Raw genomic sequence first — 25120 nt, 5'->3', positions numbered from 1 at the left:
AAAAGAGCCCCCTGGTCAGACAGTTTTCTCATAGTGCCCATTAAAACCCTGCTAAAATTTTTGTGAACCATTAAAATGAACATTAACATCACTACCACCATTTTTAACAATTATCTTTCATATTTCTTCTGAGCAGCCAACTGCAGCCCAACGTATTCTCTCTGCCATCCAGGCACTGCATGACTGGAAACATCCAGTAGCTTGCAGCATCTTTCTGTTCTCCATCTATCTACAATGCGTTTGCACAACAACAAAACCACCACACATTTTCACATGTAAGAAATATTGTGCCTAAACCATTTCAATCATTGGCATCACAAAATATTGCATAATAACTACTGCAAACTAAACAAATATTTCTATTCACATTAGACACAGTGTGGATTCCCGAAATGTCACAAATGATCAACTCTGCTGTGCACCTTGCCTGATTTGGCATATTGTTCCTCTGCATCAATGCTAACAACAGCAGTCTGCTTCACATTAAGGGAACAGATTACCCCTCTATCCCTACAATTGATACCACACTACATAGGAATGGAAAACATTTTACTACATTCAGCATCATGAAAAGCCTTGTCCAAATCTGAGAATGCAGTGTCTGTTACCTTAGTTTCCTAAAGTCCCCTCTGTTGTTTTCTGCAGTGCTAAAATTTCTTCTTGGGTGCCACTGCTTCTTGCAAAACCAAACTGGTTATGTCCTCATATGCTTTATATTTTCCCTTCCGTTTTTTTAAATAAAGTGATGTATGGAGTATTTTTTATATATGTAACACTAGACTGTGTGGTTATTTTCTCACATGTCCACACCTGCTTTCTTCAGAATTTTAATAAATCTCATTTATAAACCGGTGGAGCTTTTGCTTCACTCTTTCGCGAGAGGTCTGTAAGGATTCTGCTGCTATTTCATTAACACCTAAGCATTTGTTCCTTCCGAGTTTGTGCAAAGCTTTTGGAAATTCAGAAATAAATGCCGAATCTCCCCCATTGTCTTCTCACACTGTGTCATATATTCATTTGGCCTTAATTCTTCTGGAAAACTATAAAACGTACCCAGGTAATGTTTCCACCTCCTCTCTTTATTACGAGGGCCGTTCAGAAAGTAACCTCCGGTTGATTTAAAAAAATACACCAAGTTAAATAAAAATATTTTAATATATACATCTTACAACTACATCTTTGCACTATTTTTCTACATAGTCTCCATAGCGATTGAGGCACTTATCGTATCTCTTCACAAGCTTTGAAATTCCTTCTGCATAAAAATCACCCGCTTGTGCCTGGAGCCAGCCTTTGACCGCATCTTTGAGCTCTTCGTCGTCATCAAACCGCTGTGACCCGAGCCATTTCTTCAAATGCATGAAGAGGTGATAATCACTTGGTGCCAGGTCTGGGCTGTAAGGTGGATGGTTGATAACGTCCCACTTGAAGGACTCAAGAAGGGCCGTTGTTCTGCGAGCAGAGTGAGGACGGGCGTTATCGTGCAAAAAAACGATACCGGAAGTCAGCATACCACGGCGTTTGTTCTGTATAGCCCGTCGTAACTTTTTTATTGTTTCACAGTACACGTCTTGATTAATGGTCGTACCACATTCCATGAATTCAACCAACAACACCCCTTTGGCATCCCAAAACACCGTTGCCATCAGTTTTCTGGCAGAAAAATCTTGCGAGGCTTTTCTTGGTTTGGTAGGCGAATTTGAATGTGCCCACATCTTTGATTGTTCTTTTGTCTCAGGGTTCACGTACTTAATCCAGGTTTCGTCACCGGTCACGATTCTGTTTAACAATGGTTCTCCTTCGTCCTCATAACGTGACAGAAAGTCTAATGCAGAGGCCATTCTTTGAGTTTTGTGGTGGTCGGTAAGAATTTTGGGCACCCATCGTGCACAGAACTTACGGTAACCCAATCTTGCTGTCACTATCTCGTACAAGAGAGTCTTAGAAATCTGTGGAAAACCAGTAGACAACTCCGACATTGAGAAACGTCGATTTTCACGAACTTTTGCATCAACTGTCTGAACGAGTTCGTCAGTCACCAATGATGGTCTACCACTCCTCTCTTCATCATGAACGTTTTCTCGTCCACTTTTAAATAAACGTACCCATTCACGGACAACTCCTTCACTCATAACTCTTGGTCCGTACACGGCACAAAGCTCACGATGAATAGCTGCTGCAGAATATCCTTTGGCTGTAAAAAACTTTATGACAGCATGCACTTCACATTTGGCGGGGTTTTCTGTTGCAGCACACATTTCAAACTGCCACAAAAACTAAACTAGTGCAGGTACGACGTTCACTCGATCACGGCTTGATGCCGACTGACCTGTTGAGTGCGTGAACGCACAGATGGCGTCGCTACTCCCCCCACAACCCGCACTGTGACCAATCGGAGGTTACTTTCTGAACCGCCCTCGTACATGTATAGTGACAACGCACATAGTGCAAAATTATTATTATGCAAGGTATTCCAGGCCAGAGGTGTGTAATGTATGTTATTTCGTGTTAACATAACCACTAATGTTGGTTAGTCTTTGTTTTCCCTTGGTTGCTAAGTGTGGCCAGATATATCACTCAGTCGCATTTCTGTATGCTACACTTTTTAAATGTTGGAAATAAATACCTTAGGTCTTACAAAAACATTTATTGGTGACCTTGACATGATCATAAGATAACTGTGCTGGATACAACATGAGTAGCAAGAAACAGCTGTGTCATGCAACATGATCAAGACTCAGCTGTGCTGCATATTACCTGTGTGATGTTCATAACGTACTACACTTTTTCAAATGGCAGCATACAACTGCAGATGAGGTGGCAGCAAGCACGGTAGCTAGCCACATTGCAGTGAAGCCACTTCCATTCTCGTAAAAAGATCCATGGTTGAAAAGCCAGTTTGTGCAGGCATATGTTATTGCCGACAACCATATATGGTTATGTTATCGCAGTACTAAATGAAGAGATGGCCACCAAAGTACAGGACATTCTAGTTGTGATACCAACTACAGAATGGTATACAGTGCTAAAAAATGAACTGATCAATCACTTATTGCAGTCTGAAACTAAGAGATTAGAGAATTTGCTGCAGATGGAAGAACTAGGTGATCGCACACCTTCACTGTTGCTTCATCGTGTGTGGACATTGGTGAACAGTGCAGTCACCAATGTCATTGTGATGATGATGATGATGATGATGATGATGATGATTGGTTTGTGGGGCACTCAACTCCACAGCCATCAGCGCCCACATAAAGTCCCAATTTTTACACAATGCAGTTTTTACACAGTCCAATCCTATCACGAATAATGATAATGATGATGAACTGATAAGGACAACACAAACACCAAGTCCCGGGGCAGAGAAAATCCTGATGTCATTACGAGAAACATTTGGTTGTCTCACTTGTCATCAGAAGCACAAAAAATACTCGCACTCTGTGCACAGGAGCATGGGACGCGCTTGCACAGATGACTGATCAGTTTGTTGAAGTGCATCCATCTGTGAATGTGGTAATTGTCAAGACACAACCAGATACCAGCACCACAGTGATGTTTGTATCACTTCAAGCACTTCAGATCGAGGAAGGAGAAGAAACAAGGACATCACACAAATTATGAAAGAATATGACAATTCTAAATTTATATAAAAATTTCATACTACTACTTTTCTAACTCGTGCTTGAGAAGCTGGAGCGTATGAATGAAATGTGAAACTATTTCCTAATATAAAGGTTTTTGCTTGCAGTAGGCCTAATAGGCATTTGATATTGCTCCTTTGTGATTTATATTCTGCTGTGTTGTAAAAATGATCATTTGTGCCAAGACAGTCTCATTTATTTGGTGTGTGTTACAATTGCTGCAGTATTAGAAAGGCCTATTTCATTTTATCAAGCAGACAGTGACAAAATAGACATAATCAGATCGAGAAACCACACCAGTATTGGGTACTATTAGTATTAACAGCTTTTTCAGTATTAGACAACAACATTTCGTCTTTTCATGTAGCAAAATGTTTATCGAACTTTGAAGAGGTAATAGAGTCTTTCGCAGAAAGGAAAGCACCTCATCTCTAGCTGTAGTAAGATTAGAGAGAGAGAGAAATTCTAGGACTTAAAGGATTCAAGAAATGTATATTGTCTTGCTTGTCCCTCGTCTTTACTGGTATACATTATGTATCCTAGATTTAATTTTATGTCACACAGAACAGCAAGTTATTAGCTAATAGGCAAGAAAGAGTGCAAATTTTCTGAAGAGTTCTTGTTCTCCCAGTTACAAATAATCCCATCCGGTATTAATTGCGAGTTTTTTTTAAGAGGGCAAGATTCAATTCAGCTGGGAGCAGGAGAGGCACCACAGGACATTTTAATTTCCACTGTCCTGAATATAGTTGAATGGCAACCATTACAAAATGTATATCTTTGAATCTACAGAGCGAAAAAACAGTGGCATGTGATAGAAGAATGCAGTGTGAAGAGGCATGGCACTGCACTTTGGCACACTTAAGACCAAATAACATATCCTACATTTCCTTGAACATACATGTTTCATGTACCAGACTCTTCAGAAAGATGTGCGCTACAAAATAAACACGTTTTTTTTTAAATTTTTGGTGTCCTGCCTCAAACACTCAAGAAAGAGCGGGGAGGGGGGGGGGGGGCGCCATGATCTAGTAGTACCCCGGTTCAGAAATATCATAGACGCAGGGCTGTTGGGTAGAGCAATCGTGAGTTGTAGGGGAGAGGTGGGTGCTCACCACGTAACCCGCGTTTATTTGTAGTGATTTTGCCGTTTCCTCTTCGTTTACTGCTCTCATGTCAAATGAAAACAAAATTGATTCCTGTGGCCTGGAGCAATCAAGTGAATTAAAATACATTCACATAACTACGGAAGGCGAAAGTATGTTATTAGTTTCAGATTTTATTTTATTTCCACTTTTCTGACAGTAAAGCATTAATCGCCTTGCAGAACATGAAGTTATTTTTGTCAGTTTGCTAAAGAAATTTGGCTTTTATTAATCTTTTCCGCTGAGGCAGTCAATTTGTTTGAAATGAAGTATTTAATTCCACACTATTGGCTGGTATCAACTGTTCGCTGCATTTCAAGGGCACATTTTCATCTTCTATCACGTATGGCATTATGCCATAATAAAGACAGGTACTCCAAGAAAATTTACATCCCAAAAACCACACTGAAAAGCTTAATACAATGTTGAGGCCTTCTTCATTGGGAATCTGGACATATGAGAGAGCACTTTAACCCAAATTATACATTTTAGTCTGGTTCACGACGTTCTGATGCTCTTGGAGTGTCCTCTAAAGTCTTTTTTCTTTTATGGCATAATGTAAAATCTTTTAATATTTTACACATACGAACATACGGGCTTTCTGCCTCATCGTAGCTGCGCAAGTATGGTGACGTCTGTTAATCTGGTGCTCTGTGGCAACTGTTGAAACAAACCTTTTTCAGACAGGTCACGGGAAAATATTGTGAATGGTGGTTTGAAAAGCGTTACTTTCAAAGGACCTTTCCTTTTACGCAAGGTGAACTGTGTGTGAGAATGTATAATGAATTTCTTAAATCACAGAGTGTTTGACTCTCTTTTAAAAATCAACTCATTGTGGATGACAATTAAAAGCATTTCGAGCCCAGAAGATGATATATACGTTGTAATTAAAAATTTTACTGGCACATTTGTGTGATGCATCTTAAAGTGTAACGTGCACAAAAAAGATCAACATTATATGTGAAAGCTTTGCTTTTCTTGTAGCAACACTATGTACATTAATTTAAACCATTTACTTTTCCTATTTGTGTGTTTGAGCTACAACAGTGTTGTTGCTATTGGCTGACTATATCACGTGTCCTATGCTCTGAATATCTGCTGTCATCAGCTGGCTAGATCATGTGATGAGCTATGACTAGCTTACAAGAGCATATCACAGTCTCAATTTCAGTGCTTCAGAAAGTAACATGCAATGTTTGGTGGAATTCAAATTTGTACTTTCATAACATGGAAATATGCAGCGTACATTTTGGTGCACATCAAAGTGCTTTCCAAAACGTGTTTTTTTTCCCCCTGAGTTTCGTTTTCTAAAGTGCCGGGAAATTCTACACTGGTGTATAAAACCATAACCATTCAAAGGACTGATAAGTTTTATGGTTGTGAGGGAAAGTATACTGTCACTTAACATGAAAAGTGTTTTCACCTGGGAGAAAGTGTATTTTTAGCCGGGAAATTTGGGAAAAATCCGGGACTTTTTTCCTTGTCCGCGTATACAGCCTGTACAGAGACAAGGAACAGCCCAGCGGCATGGGAAATGCCTTGAGATGTCAGTAATGATGGAAACTGACTCTCCAGGTAACAGCAGTTAGCTTTTTATTATGAAACGATACAAGAAACAACTGTTCTTGGTGTGGACACAGGCGAGTAAGTGTCAGTTTACCCAGCAACCAGCCTGCTTCACTGTAGTTGTGATGATTAGCATCTGCTTGCTGCCAGCAACTCCACCATTCGGATGTGTGGATGGGTAACATTAGCCCTTTACCTGGGTCTCCAGTATAGATTTGAACAGCAGTTCATATTCTCTAATGTGATGCACCCGATAGGAACAGACTTCTTGTCATTTTTTTGTTCTCAGATCTTCAACATCACTAGTTTCTGGATTTGATGACCAGCCAAAGTAACCAAGATTAATTTAGTCACAGTGAGTGTGCTGGATTACATACAATGACAGGAGATTCACCATATCTTACACTTCTTAGACAGTTTCTATAAATTACGGAGCTGTCACCCACACTTGTTCCACTGTAACATTATACAGTGCACCATATCCTATACAGCGCACCATATCCTGAGAGCGCCAGGCTCACTTATTCATGCATGAGCATGACGTTTGAAACTCGAGACCTTAAAGAGCAGTGAAACAGAGTATGCCTTCATGCTGGCGCAAGGAATCTACCAAACATCCACTAGCAACTGGGCCTTGTCACTCCATGTAGTGCCAAAGGAAACTAACAGATGGTGCCCCTGCAGTTATTATTGTCAATGAATCTGTTTGAATGTACCTGACCGATATCCTGTGCCGCATATTGAAGACTTTGCAAATAATGTGCACACTAAATGTGTCTTCTCTACAACTGATCTAACGTGTGCATACTACCAAGTACTGGTCGCACCAGAAGACATCCCCAAAATGGCCAGTGCACACCATTTTGCTCTGCGAATCCACCAGGTTTCCACTTGGTCTACATAATGCCGGACAGACTTTTCAAAGATTTGTGGATGAAGTGACTCGCAATTTTGAATTCTGTTTCATTTACATTGATGATGTGTTAATAACGTCCAGTTCAGAGGCAGAACACCTAGAACATTTACACTAGCTTTTTGACCATCTTTGTGTGCGTGGTTTGCTCATTAATCGGGCATTTTTTTTAAGTGTTTTTGGTGCAACAGAAGTGCCATTTCTGGGCCACACTATTAACACTCATGGAGTATGGCCGTCACAGAAGAAGGTCAAGGCAATAGTCAATTACCCAAAGCTGGCAACAATATGCAAGTTACGTCAGTTTCTGGGAGTGACAAATTATTTTCGTTGCTTCTTTCAGACCCAGCGCTCTTAGCAGTGCCTCCAAAATAGTCCCTATGAGGGATGCATAAATCTGGTGGCAAAGTAGAGTGGACTGATGGATTGCTAGCAGCTTTTGTTAAATTGAAATCCGCTGTCATTGATGCGACGCTGTTGGCACATGCAGCTCCGCAAGCACCTGTTGCCTTCATGGTCGACGCTTCAGTGACGGCAGTGGGTGTAATGCAGGAACAGCAGAGAATCAATGCTGGTGGCTGTTATATTCTTTAGTAAGAAGCTTTTTCCAGCACAATAAAACTGGTCCATATATGGTTGTTAACTACAAGCTGTATATGCCACCATTAAAAAGTTTTGATACATGCTTGACGGGCAACAATTCATCCTGGTTACTGACCAAGAAGTCTCACACAAATGCGTTTTGACAAAGGCCCAATAAAACTTTGCCGCACCAGGTCTGTCAAATAGATTAAACTGGGCAGTTCACGACCAACATCATACATGTTGATGGGAAAAGCAAAGTGCCAGCTGATGCCCTATCCTATATCCAAGAGGTCATGTGAACACCATGGATTACAAAGCACTCACAGCAGCACTACTCCTCAATCTGGAGTGACAAAAGATTTGAGCACACCCTTCCAGTCTACAATTATGGCATATCCAGCTACTGATAGCAAGTGTGTGGATATGATATGATATGATGTGTCAACACCAAGAGTATGCTCTTTTGTGACAACTGGTTTCCACCAACAAGCCATCACTTCATTACATCAACTTTCACAGCCATGGCACTATCAAATTGGTCAAATGAGATTTTGGGTGGCGGACTTTAGGCACAGATTGCAAGGCTTAAGTGTGTCAGTGCACAGCCTGCCAGTGCAGTAAAATTAGTTGGCTTATTCATGTGCCACTCAGTACATTTCTGTGATCCAATCAGCGTTTTGAACATATACATCTGGATAAAATAGGACCTTTACCAACATCTGGGGGAGGGGGGGGGGGGGGGGTGTCTACCTACTGTCTTGCAGCAGTTGTTTGATTTACATGCTAGCTGGAGGTTTTCCTCATGGCAGATATTACAGCAGAGACGGTTGCCACCACCCTTTTTCACAGGCGGTATGTATCACCACAGCTCAGGGCAGACAATTCAACTTGTACCTGTTAAAGGCTTTTGTTGTACTGTTGAGCACAAAGAGGATTAGAACCACAGCATACTACCCAGTGGCAAATAGATTGGTTGGATGACTATATATGAGGGTGAAGGCATCGTTAAGTCGGCACAATTCGGTGTTTGATACAAATTCTACCCATCATACCACAGGACATCCACACATCTATAAAAGAGGATTTAGGAACAACAGAGCAAGGCTGATGTGCAAGATAACCAATTCGCATAGCAGGTGAATTCTTCAGCAGCACTCCAAGTGGGATTATTGAAGCATCGGGCTTCATTATTAAGCTGTGATCCCACTTACAGCAACCCCTGCGTCTGGTAGCAACAAGGACACAACAATCTTATCATCTATTTGTTTTCAGTGATTTGTAAAGATGCAAGTAGGTTTTCATTCAACAAGACACCAGTCACCTTATAATGGACCTTAAAACATGCTCAGAAGAGGTGACAAGCAGTTAGACGCTGGAGAAATTCTGACTACAGTTCCAGTGGACAGGTTAAAGTCTGTGTACTACACAACCTACAACAACTGGGATAAGGCATCTGGACAGTTCAACTGGACATGCCAACCCCATTCCCTGCTCTGCTTTCTAGTCCAGTTACACTGCAATTGCTGTCGAGCAGTGATGCCTCACCGGAAGAAACTGAGCAAGTTCTTACGTGGTCCGGGCATCACATGAAATTCAGCCGATGATATCATTAATACTGTGGGGAGGGGATAGGGAAGGGAATGGTGTAGTGACAATGCACATAATTAAAATTATCCTGATGCAAAGTGTTCAAAGTCAAAAATATATAATGCATGTTATTTGATGTTAGCATGACCACTAATGTTGTCTATTCTTTGTTTTTTTCGTGTTTGGTATGTGTTTCCAGATACATCACTCCCTCACATTTCTGTATGCTACACTTGTTAGATGTTGGAAATAAAACTCTCATTATGAGACCCAACATTTGCTTCCAATATCTAGTTAACATTTTCATCCATAATTGCTGTGTTCACCCTGTTCTGTATTCTGTGAGGTGAATATTTATCAATCTGTGTGCACCATCTACATTACTCTTTCATTTTTGTACATACATAAACATCTTTTCTCTATCCATTTTTTATTTCAGATTGCTTTTAATGTTTTTATTTTATTTTATTATATTTTGTCTTTACTAATTCCAGTGTCTCACATTATCCACAGCTGCCATGTTTCTGCATTTGTCAGTCCAACTACCTCTTCTTCTGCCTTTACTACACCTCTTGTAAGGTCATTCTGTTTCTTTTCTATGCCAGTAGCTCCTTGAAGTGTCATTATATTACATGTGTTTTGTAGGCAGTTTGAATGTTTACTTCCTTCATCTTGTCTTTAAAAATTTCAGCTGCCTGGAGATCAAATTGGGGGCAGGTGGGTACTAATTTAGTACCAGAATATTTTGCTCTGGAGGAAACCATGATGAAAGTTTCAACAGAGAGTTGTATTTACTAGGAATGAATAATGTAATGGCATCCATTGCCTTCCACATTGCATAACTTTATCTATTAAAAGTTGTCCTGTCAATGCTGGCTCATAGCTGTTTCCGTATTATGGCCATACTTATAGTTGTCCACTATCAGAGGGTGACAAGGGGCACAGTAAGAGGAAAGTGCTCACTGTGCATACGCACCATGAATAGCTAAGTCATAGAGGCAAATGTCACATCAATCATCTCATTGTCAGTGTTGTAAGTGGGGCAGTGTTTGTAGTTCGGACTGTAATGTCGGCACCAGCTGACATACAAGCTGCTATGTCTTCCCCTGCTACATGTATTGCAATCTGCTACTGAAGGAACTCACAAGAGTTGTCATCCTGCTGAAACAGAGAAGGTTCATATTGAAATTATGTATAGCAATAATCCCATGTACAAAAAAAGAGAAAGCATTATTTTTCTTTTTTTATATTCAAGACTTAACACATTCATAGTTTTCTGGTGATCAGTTCTGTGCTATTGGTTGATATTGTTTGCTGTTACTTTTGACTCTATATCCAGTGTATTACGATACATTCTGAAGCATTTTCTCTTTAGAGTCTTCTCTGCCTTGCTTACTAGTTTACTCTGAGACCGTAGTTTTTATTTCAGGAGTTTTTAATTTATACTTTTATCCAGACCTTCCTGTTTTAGTGAAGATTCTTTAAATGGAATTATTCATTATTTTTTGTTTAATTTATTACTGACATTTGATTTATTCAGAGAAAATATACTGTGTTTCACACTTGGACTAATAAGCAATAAAACAATAATTAGCTTACGGGAATTGGTTTGCTTTATTAGTAGTAAGGAGGAATCGCATTGTGTTTCAGGAATCCATGGAAGGGTGTTCTGATCAATGAACCAAATGGAACGAATGTGTATGAAGGTGTTAAAAAGGACTATACACGAGATGTAAGTAAAATATTTTAGAATGTGGGTAACCTAAACAGATGATATAACATTCAAAATTCTAATTTGAAATGGTTTATTTGAGAAACAAGATCATGTTAAAAGAAATTACAATGTTTACACTATATTGCAAATGTTATTTGTCAGATTTGTTAGTACTTCAGGTGCAAACATAGAGTTCAAGTTCAGTATCTGAATTGTGTTATATGTTGGCACTGTTGAACTTTGAGACATGTTTCGTATATTATGTCTTGCTCCGTACTCAAGAGTAAATTTCCAGTCACGTGTCAATAATCTGACCTGCTGTGTTTGAAGTTCAAAGTCAGAATAACCATGTATGTTTTTGTTAATGCTGACTTTGCCCCTATCTGCAACTTGTATGCAGGAAAACTGAAAGGTCTCTCATAGACCTTCATTTTTAAATAAATGATATAGCGGCCTTCATTATTACTATCAACATATTGACTGATTTATTACAACAGTCAAACACTTCATACAATACTTTGACAACGTAGATGTATCAGTATGTGTTCCCAGTGCAATTCCCTTCGATAGTAATTGACATTCATTCTCTCCTGAATGACGGCTGACTGGATGACAGCCAAAAAGCTTCAGCTGTTATGATGTCATTGTGATTTTCATGTCAGTTCTTCTTCCATGGTGTCCACCACATCATGATTGATCACCAGCCAACAGATGTGACATCGTGTCAATGCTTTCATGAGAGTCATACCCCAGCATTACACTTGCAGCAACTTGAGTTTGCAAGGATGCAACTCTGGGGGATGACCACTTGACAGCATTGTTCCTTTGTGGCAAGCATTAGGATCCCATGGACAATGTTGAGTTGATCACGACACACCAAATCTACCCCCTCAAGAGATGCACCTAGTCAATCCACCTTGTCATCCGAAACAATTTCCCAGTAAAGTGAGTCAGCGGCCATGGTGGTTGCGACCTCTCATGCTGTCGACAGAAAATTGGACAGGATGAGCTGCAAAGTGTCGTCCAATGTGACTGTGAGAGCCTCCTGCCAATCAAAACCCTACATCAGGCCCCTCTGGTAGCTGTAAAGCACATTGGTGTTGGCATGCTGGGCAGTGGAGCAATAATGAATGTTATAGTGATAGTTACTGAGAAATAGGGCACACACCTGCACTCAGTGGGCAGTCCATCTTGCAGCTTGAAACGAGGCCTGCATAAGGAAACCAATGGCTTGTGGTCGGTGATAAGAAGGAACCTCATCCCATAGAGGAAAACATGGAACTCTTTAACTCCAAAAATGGTAGCAATCGCCTCCTTTTCCATCTGTGAATAATTATGCTGTGCAGTGGAAAACTTCTTGGGGCCTAAGCAATGGGTTGTTTGATGCCATCCGGTTTCCAATGGGGCAGGACTGCACTGATGCCATTTTGGTATGCGTCACAGTCCAGGGTCGAAGGCTTAACAGCTTAAAAGAAACCAGCCAGGGAACAGGGTACAACTTCTGCTTGAGAGACTGAAAAACCCATTGACAGTTTGCAGACCAGGCAAATTTGATGCCATTTTGATGAAGCTGGTTAAGAGGATGGCAGATACGCATGTTCCGAAGAATGAACCGAGCGTAATACAAAATCTTCCCCAAAGCAATACTGGAGATCCTCCAGGTTCTTGGGTGCCAGCAGGTTGTGACAATGGCTTTGATGTAGTTGTCCATAGGGAAGAGGCCATCTTTGCTAAGCACATGTCCCAAAAAAATGTACCTTTGTGGAGAAAAAACTGCACTTTTCCAACTTGCAATGAAGGCCATTCTCCAGGAGGTACTTCAAAACTAACTCAGGGTTTCAAAATGCTCCTCCCATCTAGGGTAACAGCAAATGGCCTGAATCAACTGCTCCAAATACCATTGATAAATTCCTCGTGAAAATGAGATTCCAAAAGGCAAGAGATTAAACTGTCAAAATCCAAAGGCAATGTTGAGGACAAAGAAAGTCCAAGGAACTGCATGCGACAGCAACTGCAGGTAGGCATCACACTAGATGATGTGTTTAAAACACTGGCACCCTGACAACTTCACCAAAAATTCTGATAGCTTAGTATTGGATATGAATCCATGACATATTGCGCATTAACCATGTATTTAAAATAGCCACAAAGGCACATAGTGCCGTTGGGGCTTCTGAATGACTGCCAGAGGGGGGCCACTGACTCAACAAAATAGGAGAAACGATACCTTGATCCTGCCAACAGTGGAACTAGGCCTTTACCATGTCACACCCATGGAGAAGGGTATGTAGGGACAGTGACAAAATTTAGATACCGCTGACAGCCTCTAAACTTCCTGCCTGACCCCAGATAGCCTCAAAAAGTAGGATGTATGACTGCTGTAAAGGGTCTAACTTATAAAAGGGAATGAATTTAGACACTAAATGCACATTGTAAACTACATGCAAGCCAAAAACACAAAAAGGTCTCTAGCCAAAAAAATATTTTGCACCGGAAACTAACAATGTAAATTGGTACCCCACATTCTTAGAATTTGTGAATATGGAAAATTGCCCCCACAAGGGAGTGTGCTGTTTACTGTAAGAGACAGCCTGACATAGCAGGTGTTGCAAGCCTGGACAATACAAGAGCTGTATTATTCTTAATTAATAAGGCTGACCATCACTGCTGTGTCTACTTGAATTTTGACCAGTCGTCCATCCTAAACCATCAGCAAAATACACTGGGGGCAACATGTACAGGGTGTCGGAGATGGCTGCAGTGGCCAGCAAAAACATATGGTATCTAACAACTGACTCGTGGCTCACTGACTGTCGCAAGCAAATGCCTCAAATGGGGCTGCCATCTGGGGTCAGTCTTGTTGAATATGTGACAAATGACAGTTGGGGCATGACTGCCAGTTTGCCACAAGCAGAAAGAGAACAGTGCTGAGAACCCAAAAACGGGGGCAAGAGTATGATGCTTCAGCAGACTCGAACCTGCTGAGCTCGGTGTTGACGAAGAAGGGCGGTGCCACAATGTTGCAGGGCCACAATGCTGCTGCTTCAGAATTGTCAATGGTGTCAACACATGGTCACTCTGTGGGAGGCAAGGCTACTTGGGGTCCCCACAGGGCATGAGAGGCTGTTTACCATGCACACGTAGTTGAACTACCTACCAATTATCAAAAAGAATGCTCCACACTGATGTTGTCAGCTCATGCAATTCCACAATCTGGACAGTGGTGTAGTCAACATTGTCCGGATAAGCCTTAGTCTGATCCTGGAAATCAGGCGCTAACTGGACAATCATGTATTGAATCAGCGAGTCCACATAAGAGGTAGCACATTAGGGTTACTTAAAATGAAACTTGTGCTGCTGAACAACAACAAAGTGGCCTTATAAACTGGACTGACAATACAACTTACCTGGCAGTGAAACAGGAACCAGTGCAGGTAATTCTCCCATCTTTCCCTGATTCATTGAAACCAGTAAACGACAGTGGAATGGGGAAGAAACTTGCACAACGGGCACCTGGTCTGCCTCCGGTGGGGCAAGGGCACAAATCAAATGCGTATTTTGTTCTTCAGCATCTGCATCTGATGCTGGAGTTGCTGTGGTTGTTCCTTCTGCTCCCTTTGTAGGCAAAACTTTAGTGCCATCATTGCAGAACTGCTGGGAACCACAAAATAGGGGTGTCACATGCATAAGAATGGTCTTTGTCGCCACTTCAGTATTTGCACAGGTGCGACAATGCCACTACACTACACTGTCGGTGCAGGTATTTCACGAGCCAATGGTGGCTCAGTATTAACCAGGCAAATGAACATGAGAGTAAATGAAAGTCGCCATTTGAGTCACTCTATGAGAATCGGAAAGTCCAAAACCTCATAGACATTCATGCATAGACATTCATGGGGATAACGTCAGCATGCGGCTGGCACAGGTGGATGATGACAGCCCTCAGCAACAATGCTCAGCACAAGTCATAAGGTGGTTGAACTCAGCGTAAACACAGGTCTGCTTGGCTTATTGCCACACACAGGTACCCACTTCTATCAGTGGGTCTGCCCATACTATATGTTGCCTGTGCCCTCCATGGCAGGTTTCCACCCTATTCCACTGCTCTACCAACACCAGCTCATCTGCCTACATGGTTACGTCAGAGGGTGGGGATACTAAAACACTGGAAGAAATTACAATCATTGCCTGTACCACACCTATAATTTCCAAATGCACAGATTAAAACACAGTTTGTATCATTACATCTTACTCTTTAAGAATGAAATGATCATAGTGTTAACGAATTAGTGTTTGTGGGTTAACCCGCAATAAGTAGTACTCACAAATTTCTAATCAAGACATGTCTGTACCAATTAATATTTATTACATGCGGATTTTTCACAAAGAATACTTAACTACTAATCATAGTCATTACCTGACCTAATGCCCATCTGATCACAGTTACAAGCACATTTTCACAATATAATCGTTCACTTAATGGGAATATGAATTCTCAAAGTAACTTATATACATGACCATTCTGTCAGTCAACCATTCTTCATTATCTCAAATTCCTTGTGTGTGTAACCTTGCCGCAAAGGAGGTCTATAAAACACCCACCGCTCTCTGTTCATCATAAATACTTTTGTTTTCAGGATGAGTATTAGGCACTTATTGTGACTTGTCTAATGTCAAACGAATATTATGCTTATTTATAAGTTTTGTTATGCATTAACTACATCCGGAAATGATTTGTGTGTTATCTCTCTGGCAATTGTGTGAAAACATATTTTACTTTAATGAATAAGAGAAGGGTTCCCACAGTGGAAATATTGCATGTGGAAAGATAGCGTAGAAATGGTACTCATTGTGGAGAAGAAAGAAAGGAAAAAAGAGAACTAGGAATATTAGAACCAAAGAAGGCAGACTCCAAAGATAGATACCCATCCCACCCTCCATCCTAAGGATCCCTCCCTGGGAGGTACTTCACAGAAGGAGGGTGACGGTGGGGGCAGAGAATGAAGATGACTGCCAACCCTGCAGAATTATCATCACCCCTGGCTTCACCTTCAAGGTCCCTGAAAATTGGTTCTAAGACCCTACGATTGTTAGCCTACAGAGAACAGTAATTCCATCTGTTTAGTTATTAATTAATAATTTTTTACATAACTCAGGCTTTGCTGATCATATCCATTGTTTGGTTTATTACTTTCCTTTCATAATTCAACACAGAAAAATTAGCGGAATTACTTGCACTAAATTAAGCTAACCTCCCCTAAAAATTCCTGTATTGCCAACAATGACACTTATCACCAAAAAAGGGTAGAAATTCTCTTAAAACAGAACTTTTAACAAACCATATTACTGATTTCTTTAGAAAGAGTATACAAAACTCTAGAAAACAAACAAAACAATATTTGCGTATTAGCTTACCTAATTCAAACAATGGAAAATCCAGGATGGAATGTAACAATGTAATGAAAAGGATAGTTGTTACTCGCCATATAGCGGAGATGCTGAGTCGCAGAAAGGCACACAAAAAGACTGTCGGAAGGTTAGCTTTCGGCTACAAAGGCCTCTGTCAAAAATAGACCACACACAGTCTGCACACTCTGTGCTCCAGTTGCCAGAGACAGTGGTCCTGTGTGTGAGAGAGTTGCGTTTGTGTGAGTGATTGTGAGAGAGAGAGTGTGTGTGTGTGTGGGGGGGGGGGGGGGGGGAGGGAGGGGGGGGGGGAGTCTATTTTTGATAAAGGCCTTGTTGGCTGAAAGTTAACTTTCCAGCAGTCTTTCTGTGTGCCATTCTGTGACTCAGCATCTCCATTATATGGTGAGTAGATTACCTAATTCATTATGGAGACAAAATATCCATTATTATTAGGTTAGTTCATCTTCAGACACTTAAAAGATGCATTAGGGCATGTAGAGATAAGTAATGCTTTTAGTACCTATGGGACTGTCATCGAATCTGAGGAATTGCAAGTTTTGAACCATTAACAACATATTGTTGTTTGACATTCTGTAAGTAATTACTTATTGTTCCATGCTTGAAGAATAGTATTCAAAACTCACACTTATGTCTTTATTATTCGGTCATTAGCTCATCAGACAGTCTAAATTACCAGACTTGGGAGTAGGTTTATCTATTTTTTTACTTGCAGGAAACCTTGAAATCTATTGTATTCTGCTTCTGCAGTAACCATCGAGATACATCTCTTTCCACAGAAAGATACTTCGTGCACAACCATTTAACTTTCTATATGACTGTGTCCATCTGAATGTCAGCATGTCCTACATATGATTCAGATATAAGGGAATATTTCCCTGCAGTTTGTCACTGTTTTCTGTAGTGAGCTTTACATACATATTATCAATAAAGTCAGACAGATTAATTTCATGTAAAACATACCAGAAAAAATCCCAGTCGTGTATTTTCTAAATGTTAGGCTTACTTAATAGAACAAATTGAATTTGTTTTCTTGCCATGATTCAAGACAGGTTACTTGTCCAAAAAGAAAGAAAGAAAGAAAGAAAGACAGACAGTCAGATATATGTCTGCAGAGTATGGTGAAAGAAAGACGCATTCTGCTTTGTAATTCACCTTTAACCAATATGAACTTCTGTTTGTATTTGTAGTGTTATTAAACACTGGGAGAGAGATGTCATAGCTTATATGGTTAACGTATTGTTTCTTACTGTGTTTCTTTTAAGTTTACTGTAAAAATCCAGATATGAATCTAAATGTATGTCATAAGTTACAGACAAGTACTACATTGTGTATTAATTAGTTATGTTAGAGTGTAAAACACATGTAGGCTTTTAAGCCTGGTAATATATGTGTCTCACTCGTGTTCTCATCGAAAGCCTGTGAGCTATCACTCGTAATCTTTTTCTGTAGTCCTATCTATTATTTATTTGCAAGACATAATATAATTAAAAGAAACTATAGTTTTTAAGAAAATTGTGGAAAGGTGAGATATCGCTATATGGAAATTTAACATGGAAAAAATATAACAGACAGCGCGATGCCTAGCAGATGTCAATCCATTTGGTCCACACAGAATGTGAACTTACGAGGCTTGTTTTCTAGAACATATATCTTTTGATCATATCTATCTTATATAGACCTTTTCCCTTACCACTTGAGGGATCTGTTGGAAAAACAAGCTTCGGGTATGGAATCCTCGTAATTTCATAAGGACTTTTGTCTCTTTCCTCAGTTGTGAACTGCAATGAAATGCTTTTACTAGCACCATGTCATTCAATTTAAATTTGGGGGCACTTGCTTTAAAATTATGTTCTCACACTCGACATTGTGCTTGTTTTAAATGCCTCTCTACATTTACTTGTAAATTACTAGTTGGTACATTGTTTACCTCGAGCCAAGAAAAATTTTGCAGTGGTTCTCCAATGAACTTTTTGCTGATCGCTTCTACTGGTGAAAGTCTTGTTGATAAGTAGGGCACCTCATGAAGGATAACATGGAGCTCGAGGATTATTTGCACCTCGGTAATGCACTTAGTAGATCGATATATGTGACATAATCTTGTAATCTCCTTCATTTCTCTTTCTGATGTGTTGGTTTGTGGGTGATACTTAAAAAGAAGTATGTGTTTTACACCTTCCGATGCTAAAAATGCTTTGAAAGTAATACTTAATTGACTTCCATTATTGGGGAGCAAATGATGAGGTTTGCCCACATCCATGAAGTAACCTCATAACAGTTGATTACAGTAGCTGTATTTGCTAACTTTATGGGATACAGTTCTATGTATTTCAACCAATCTTCTACTAAGACTAAACTATAGGAACCACCAACTTTGCTGTTTGGCAAAGGGCTAAAAAAATCAGCTGCTGTTCAGTCATGTAATGCTTTTGGAATTACTGGATACAGTGTAGAAGTTATTGGCCTATTATCTTCCTTAACTTTTTGACATATATCACAACTTTTTAATTTTCTTTTTACTTCTGTACCCAGATTCTTAAAACAATAAGACTTTGTCATAGGTGTGAAACTCTTCTGTCTACCAAATGTCCATATCCCCTGTGTATGAACCAGATCAAATCGTAGACTAATATTTTAGATGTACTTAACTTCCACTGACATGATTTCTCATGCTTTCTCCAAAACAAAGTGTCTCCCTTGAATAACCATTTGTTCTTATCTGCCCCCTCTAAATTATAGAATTCAATAATTCTTTTAAATTTTCATCAGTTTACGGTCCTTTTATGTTTTTGGCCGGCCGCGGTGGTCTAGCGGTTCTAGGCGCTCAGTCTGGAGCCGCGCGGCCGCTACGGTCGCAGGTTCGAATCCTGCCTCGGGCATGGATGTGTGTGATGTCCTTAGGTTAGTTAGGTTTAAGTAGTTCTAAGTTCTAGGGGACTGATGACCACAGATGTTAAGTCCCATAATGCTCAGAGCCATTTGAACCATTTATTTTTTTATGTTTTTGGTCGACTTTCTTTCCTCGTTTGTGCTACCAACAGCCAAAAAACTGACTGTAAATGCAACACCGGGCTCTTCTGTTTTAGTTCCTGTATTCCTTCCCATGGGTGATGGTGGTAGCACATCCAGCAATATGTTTTGTAAACTTTCTACATAATTTACTTTTATCTTGAACTCCTGTAAAAAGTGTACTCATTCCATTAATCTACTGTGTAGCAGTCTCCTGGGAACCCCAAATTATGGTTTGTAAATTGTGCAAACCCCAAACTATGGATGAAAATTCCTTATAATTTAATTTGTATTTGTAAGGTCCTACTGGCAAGAGCTATTGTATTATGTTCTCCCTTATTGTGATTCCACTCTTCTTGAAACAATTCACATCCAAGTCAACATTCTGATCCATGTCCAGATTAAAGGGTTGATGCATTTTAGGATGACTCAAAATTTTGGCCTCCAGTGAAGCCTGATTAATATTATACCAATGCACTCATGGAACTGAAATATTTTGCTTGTTCAAACATAGATTGTAGTTCTTCCATACTAACTGACCTATCTCTTTTTAAAGTCCGAGTGTCTAATACTTAACGAATTTCCCTGTTCAGTTTTTCATTACTAATAATGGATTATTATATGAACGAGACCAAATTCTATGATTATATAAATATAGTCATCAGTCACTCTAGGTGTGTCCAAAAAAACTTACGTGATACTTAAGTAAGATACCCTGTAATTCCCATTCCCACATTTACGTTAGTATGATAGATTCTTGTGGATTGACTAATATAATTTATAGTAGTTCTTCCTCTGCTGGGACTGGGCTGTCCAGTGCTAGTGTATAGGCTGAAGTTACTAAGTTAACATACTTCAATATTTGTAATTCTTGCTTAAAATCTACAGACTTATTTTCAAAAGATACTCAGTAGTTTGATCCCTTTGCCACATTACTATATTTGCATTAAAATTAACAATGGAGGAAATGATAGATAGCTACTTACATAAAGAAGATGCATCAAGTTGCAACAGGTACGACACACACACACACACACACACACACACACACACACACACACACACACAAACAAACGCGCGCGCCCACACACACCAAATCCAGCATCTCGGGCCAAACTGCAACATCATGTGGAATGCAACCAGCAATGTGGAAGGGGAACAGGTAGTAGTGTATGGGTGGAGGGAGAGACGAACACTGGTGGAGTGTGCAGAGACAAGACTGCCGACAGGCGCAGCATCAGGAGTTTGTGAACCAGAGAGGTGGGGAAGAAAGGAACAAAGAACGAGAGGATCAGGGCTTTATTGTACCCTGAAATGAGGAACATCCTTCCCAAGATACTTCCCACCCTTCCTAAAGTGGTGTTCCGTCCCCCACCCAACCTCGACAACATACTAGTCCATCTGTATGCCCCTCCCAGTCCCAACCCCTTTCCACAAGAATCATATCCCAGTGGAAAACCCAGGTGCAAAACCTGCCCAATCCACCCATCCAACACTTCCTATTCCAGTACTATCACAGGTTCATCCTACCACCTGTGAAAGCAGCTTTGTCATATACCAGCTGTGCTGCAATCATTGCACAGCTGTTTATATTGGTATGTCTGTCAACCAGCTGTCCATCATGATAAACAGCCACCGCCAAACTGTGGCCAAGAGCAAAGTAGACCGCCCTGTAGCACAACAAACAGCCAAATATAGCACACTTGATTTCAACAGCTGCTTCACTATCCAAGCCATCTGGATCCTTCCCTCCACCACCAGCTTTTCTGAACCTCGCAATGGGAGTTATCCAACATATTCTCCGCTTCCGTAACTATCCCAGCCTGAACCTACTGTAACATACTGTTCCCACACCTTCCACCCAGCAGTTTTCAATACCTCTGTCCTTTCATTTTCTCCCCATTCTCATATCCCACCCCGTTTATTTGCAGCCCTCTACCGATGCATCTGTCTGTCTTTCCCCGCTCCTCTCCTTTTTGTTCCTTTTTTTTCCTACCCCTCTGCCCCACAACCTCCTGATGCTGTGCCTGTTGGCAGTCCAGTCCCTGCACACTCCACCATACAGCATTTGTCTCTCTCTCTCTCTCTCTCTCTCTCTCTCTCTCTCTCTCTCTCTACCTGTACTCTATTATTCCTTACCTTTCCACTTCCGCACCACGTACGGATTGCTGCTTGCATTCCATGTGATGTTGCACTCTGACCTGAGATACTGGCGTTGTTGTGTGTGTGTGTGTGTGTGTGTGTGTGTGTGTGTGTGTGTGTGTGTGTGTGTGTGTGTGTGTGTGTACTGATGAAGGCTGTGGCCGAAAGCTATATGTGAGTGTCTTTTAATCGTGCCTGTCTGCAACTTGACATGTCTTCTTTATGGTGAATAACAGTCTGGCTTTTCCTACATTGTTGATATTCCTACCTGGAGTTTCCACTGCATTAAAATCGAGTGAGGCTATATTTTAAAGTAGCCAGTCTAAACCAAGTAGTATCTGTATGTTAAGATTTGGTACTGCTGTTAATAAAATCTGTTGAGACAAGAATTTGTTAATGGTTATTGGTAATCTTGTTTCTTCATTATAAGCCTTGCTTTATTTCATGCTATCCCAACCACATAAACTCCATGTGGAGGGAAGGATCCAGATGGCTTGGGTAGTGAAGCAGCTGTTGAAATCAAGTGTGTTATATTCAGCTGTTTTTGCTGTGCTACAGGGTGGTCTACTTTGCTCTTGGGCACAGTTTGGCAGTGTTGGAGAGCTGTATTTGTGATGTATATATAATATTTAACATTAGTTCTTGTGATATCAAATATACCTCACTCCTTGTATCTACATGAATACCAACTTTCCTATCAAAATATTTTCTCAGTGTAATAGGTTTAATTTGCTGCTCTTCCATACCTCCTCCCCCCTCTCCCTCAAAGGGGCTCACAACCCTCGAGTACGTGCTTGGCTATCATGGGGTCGCAGCCTTTGCATTGCTACTTCCCTTTCCATGCTGCGTATTTATCCTCCTGCTATTCTTTCCCCTCCCTTGGAGACTGAATCATATGCCTTCTTCAGAAAATTGAAGTTCTTGGTAAAACTGTTCATAGATTGTCCTGTGTCCTGCCCACCCATATTTCTTATCCTGTGCTTCCTTTTTTTACCCTTCCTCTGCTTTGTCATTTGATGTCTCTTTTTGTTTTCTTCTTCTTCTTCTTCTTCTTCTTCTTCTTCCTCCCTGTGCATTCCAGAAGCCCAGCCCACGTGTTTGATGCATAAAAGGTGACTGGGTAACATGTAATAACACATAGTGGTCGGATGTTCCCCCCTCATAAAGGCGCAGCCAAGGGAAGGATGATTACCGGAGCTGGTACCTTCCTCTATGCCGAATGGTCCCTCTGTCTGGAGTCTGGGCGGTGTGACCCGAGATGTTGACAGTCAACTGGGAGGGGGTGGGGGGGGGGGGGGGAGGGTCAGCCAGCAGATAAGAGTGCACCATCAGAGAAGCTGGCAATCATGAGGGATTTCTAAATGAGAGTTCCTCATCTCAAAAACGAAAATGGGTTGAGATGAAAGAATCAGTGCCTCTCCCGACTCCACCCCGATACCTCATGGTGCCACACACATCAAGTGGTCACAGTTTCGTAACAGTTAATCCATTTGTTATTCAGAAGGGTGTAGATACCATTGCCATCGTGTGAAATTCTTCCTTCGGTTGTGTAATGGGACCTTGCTTTTGGAGATGGATAGTGCTTTTCAAGCACAGAAACTGCTTAATGTAACACTTCTCCACAGTTACCCTGTTAAAGTAGAGGCCCAGTGCACTCTGAATTCCTCCCATGGTGTCAAATATGCTCAGCTGCTTGATGGCCTGACCGAGACTGATATAGCAGCCTATCTCACTGACCAGGAAGTGACTGCAGTTCACCACATCATGAAAAGGGTTGATTAAGAATTAGTGCCAATCCGCACTCTGTTCCTCAAATTTGACTGTGTGATACTTCCATCAAAAATTAAGGCTGGCTGTGAAGCTGTTAGTGTCAGACTATACACCCCGAATCCCACATGTTTCTATAAATGTCAGCACTACAACCATGCCCATGAATCTTGTGAAAATACAGCGAAATGCGTAACATGTGACAGGGACGCTCATGAGAGTGCGTGTCCACCTCCTTTTCCTCAGTGTATCAACTCTGAGAGTGATCGTGCTGCTTCCTCTCGTGACTGTCCAATGTAGCACAACGAGAGATCTTTTAAGGAGATCCGGGTGAAGGAAAGGGTTCCTACTCACATTCCTCAGAAAATGTTTGCTAGCCACAAACCGTATACACCACCCTCTGACAATTGTAGCATGGTTCTCACTACAACCTGGCCTATGAAGGACATGGCTACACAAACTTGTGACTTCCAGTTTAGTGCCACGATTTTGAAATTGTCCAGCTCCAAGGTCATACCCTCCTCTGTACTATGAATGCACACTGTACCAACAAATCTTCACCTGCACCAGTGAAATTGCTTGCATCACAATCAGAAGCAGGAAATCCAAAAAGGAGTACTCCCAAGATGATTTTCTGTGCGCTTCTAGCCAGCCAGTGTGTGGGTCTGCACCTGATAAACACCAAGGTTCTAAGCAGTCAGAGAAAAGCACACAGTCTTCTGCTTCTCCATCTTGGCATTCTTCTTCAGCAGTGTCACCCCAGGCTATACCGTCTCCCAGCCTACCTCCATTTCACCAGGATGCACCACCAACAAGAAGTCTGCTGGCCAACCGAAGGCAAATACTGACACCTCTGTTGAACTAATGAACCAGGATCCTCCAGTCTCTGAACGTGGTCATCGTGCGCGTACGAATTTTGTTACTCGGCAGTGACCACAGTGACTGCTCCCTTGCTTGACCCACCACCTGTCTATCATCGGATATGGTTATTCTCCAGTGGAACATTCACGGCATCGGATCCAATAGTGTTGAATTACAGCTCCTCCTGCATTTGTACTGTCCAGTTGTTTCGTGCATCCCGGTAACAAAATTACACCCTCACGATCACTTTCATCTTCCACACTTAACTTACGTCCATTCTGACCTTCTCTATTCTGACCTTCTCCTTGAGTTGGGAACTCTGGCTCATGGGGGAGTCATGTCGCTCATTTGAATGACGTCAATAGTCACATTTCCTTGCATACCTAGCTCAAGCTGTTTCCGCCCATCTTTTCCTTCCTGGTTTCACCTTCTCTCAATGCGAATACTCGCCCTCGTCTTCTGCTGTCAGCAGGGCAGCCATTTTGCGACGTATTGCTGAACTTCCTCCTCCCTTTTTGCTATTCAGAGACTTCAGTGACCACCATCCCCTTTGGGCTCTCCGTGCCCTTGTCTTGGAGGCTCTCTCCTAGTTTATTTCTTCAATCAGCTCAATCTAATTTGTTTGAACACGGGTACACCCACATTTCTTTCTGATTCCACGCGCTCCTCTTCCCACTTGGATCTTTCGATCCGTACTGGTCAGCTCGAGTGGTCCATTCTCTCCAGCACACGCTCGAGTAACCATTTCCCCTGTGCCATTTGT

General features: G+C 41.2%; 1 protein-coding gene across 1 annotated transcript in view; it reads left to right on the top strand.

Annotated features, from left to right (window-relative positions):
• The window catches only part of LOC126480178 (legumain-like), a 152244-nt gene that overhangs the window by 26236 nt on the left and 100888 nt on the right, over window positions 1-25120 (top strand). Inside the window, exon 4 of the mRNA XM_050103845.1 lies at window positions 11088-11169. Coding sequence (XP_049959802.1) covers window positions 11088-11169 — 82 coding nt within the window. The remainder of the gene's footprint in view (window positions 1-11087; window positions 11170-25120) is intronic.

The sequence above is a fragment of the Schistocerca serialis genome, chromosome 1, assembly GCF_023864345.2.
Source record: "Schistocerca serialis cubense isolate TAMUIC-IGC-003099 chromosome 1, iqSchSeri2.2, whole genome shotgun sequence".
Lineage (NCBI taxonomy): Eukaryota > Metazoa > Arthropoda > Insecta > Orthoptera > Acrididae > Schistocerca > Schistocerca serialis.
Note: the sequence above shows the minus strand (reverse complement) of the source record. Positions and strands in the feature narration are given on the sequence as shown.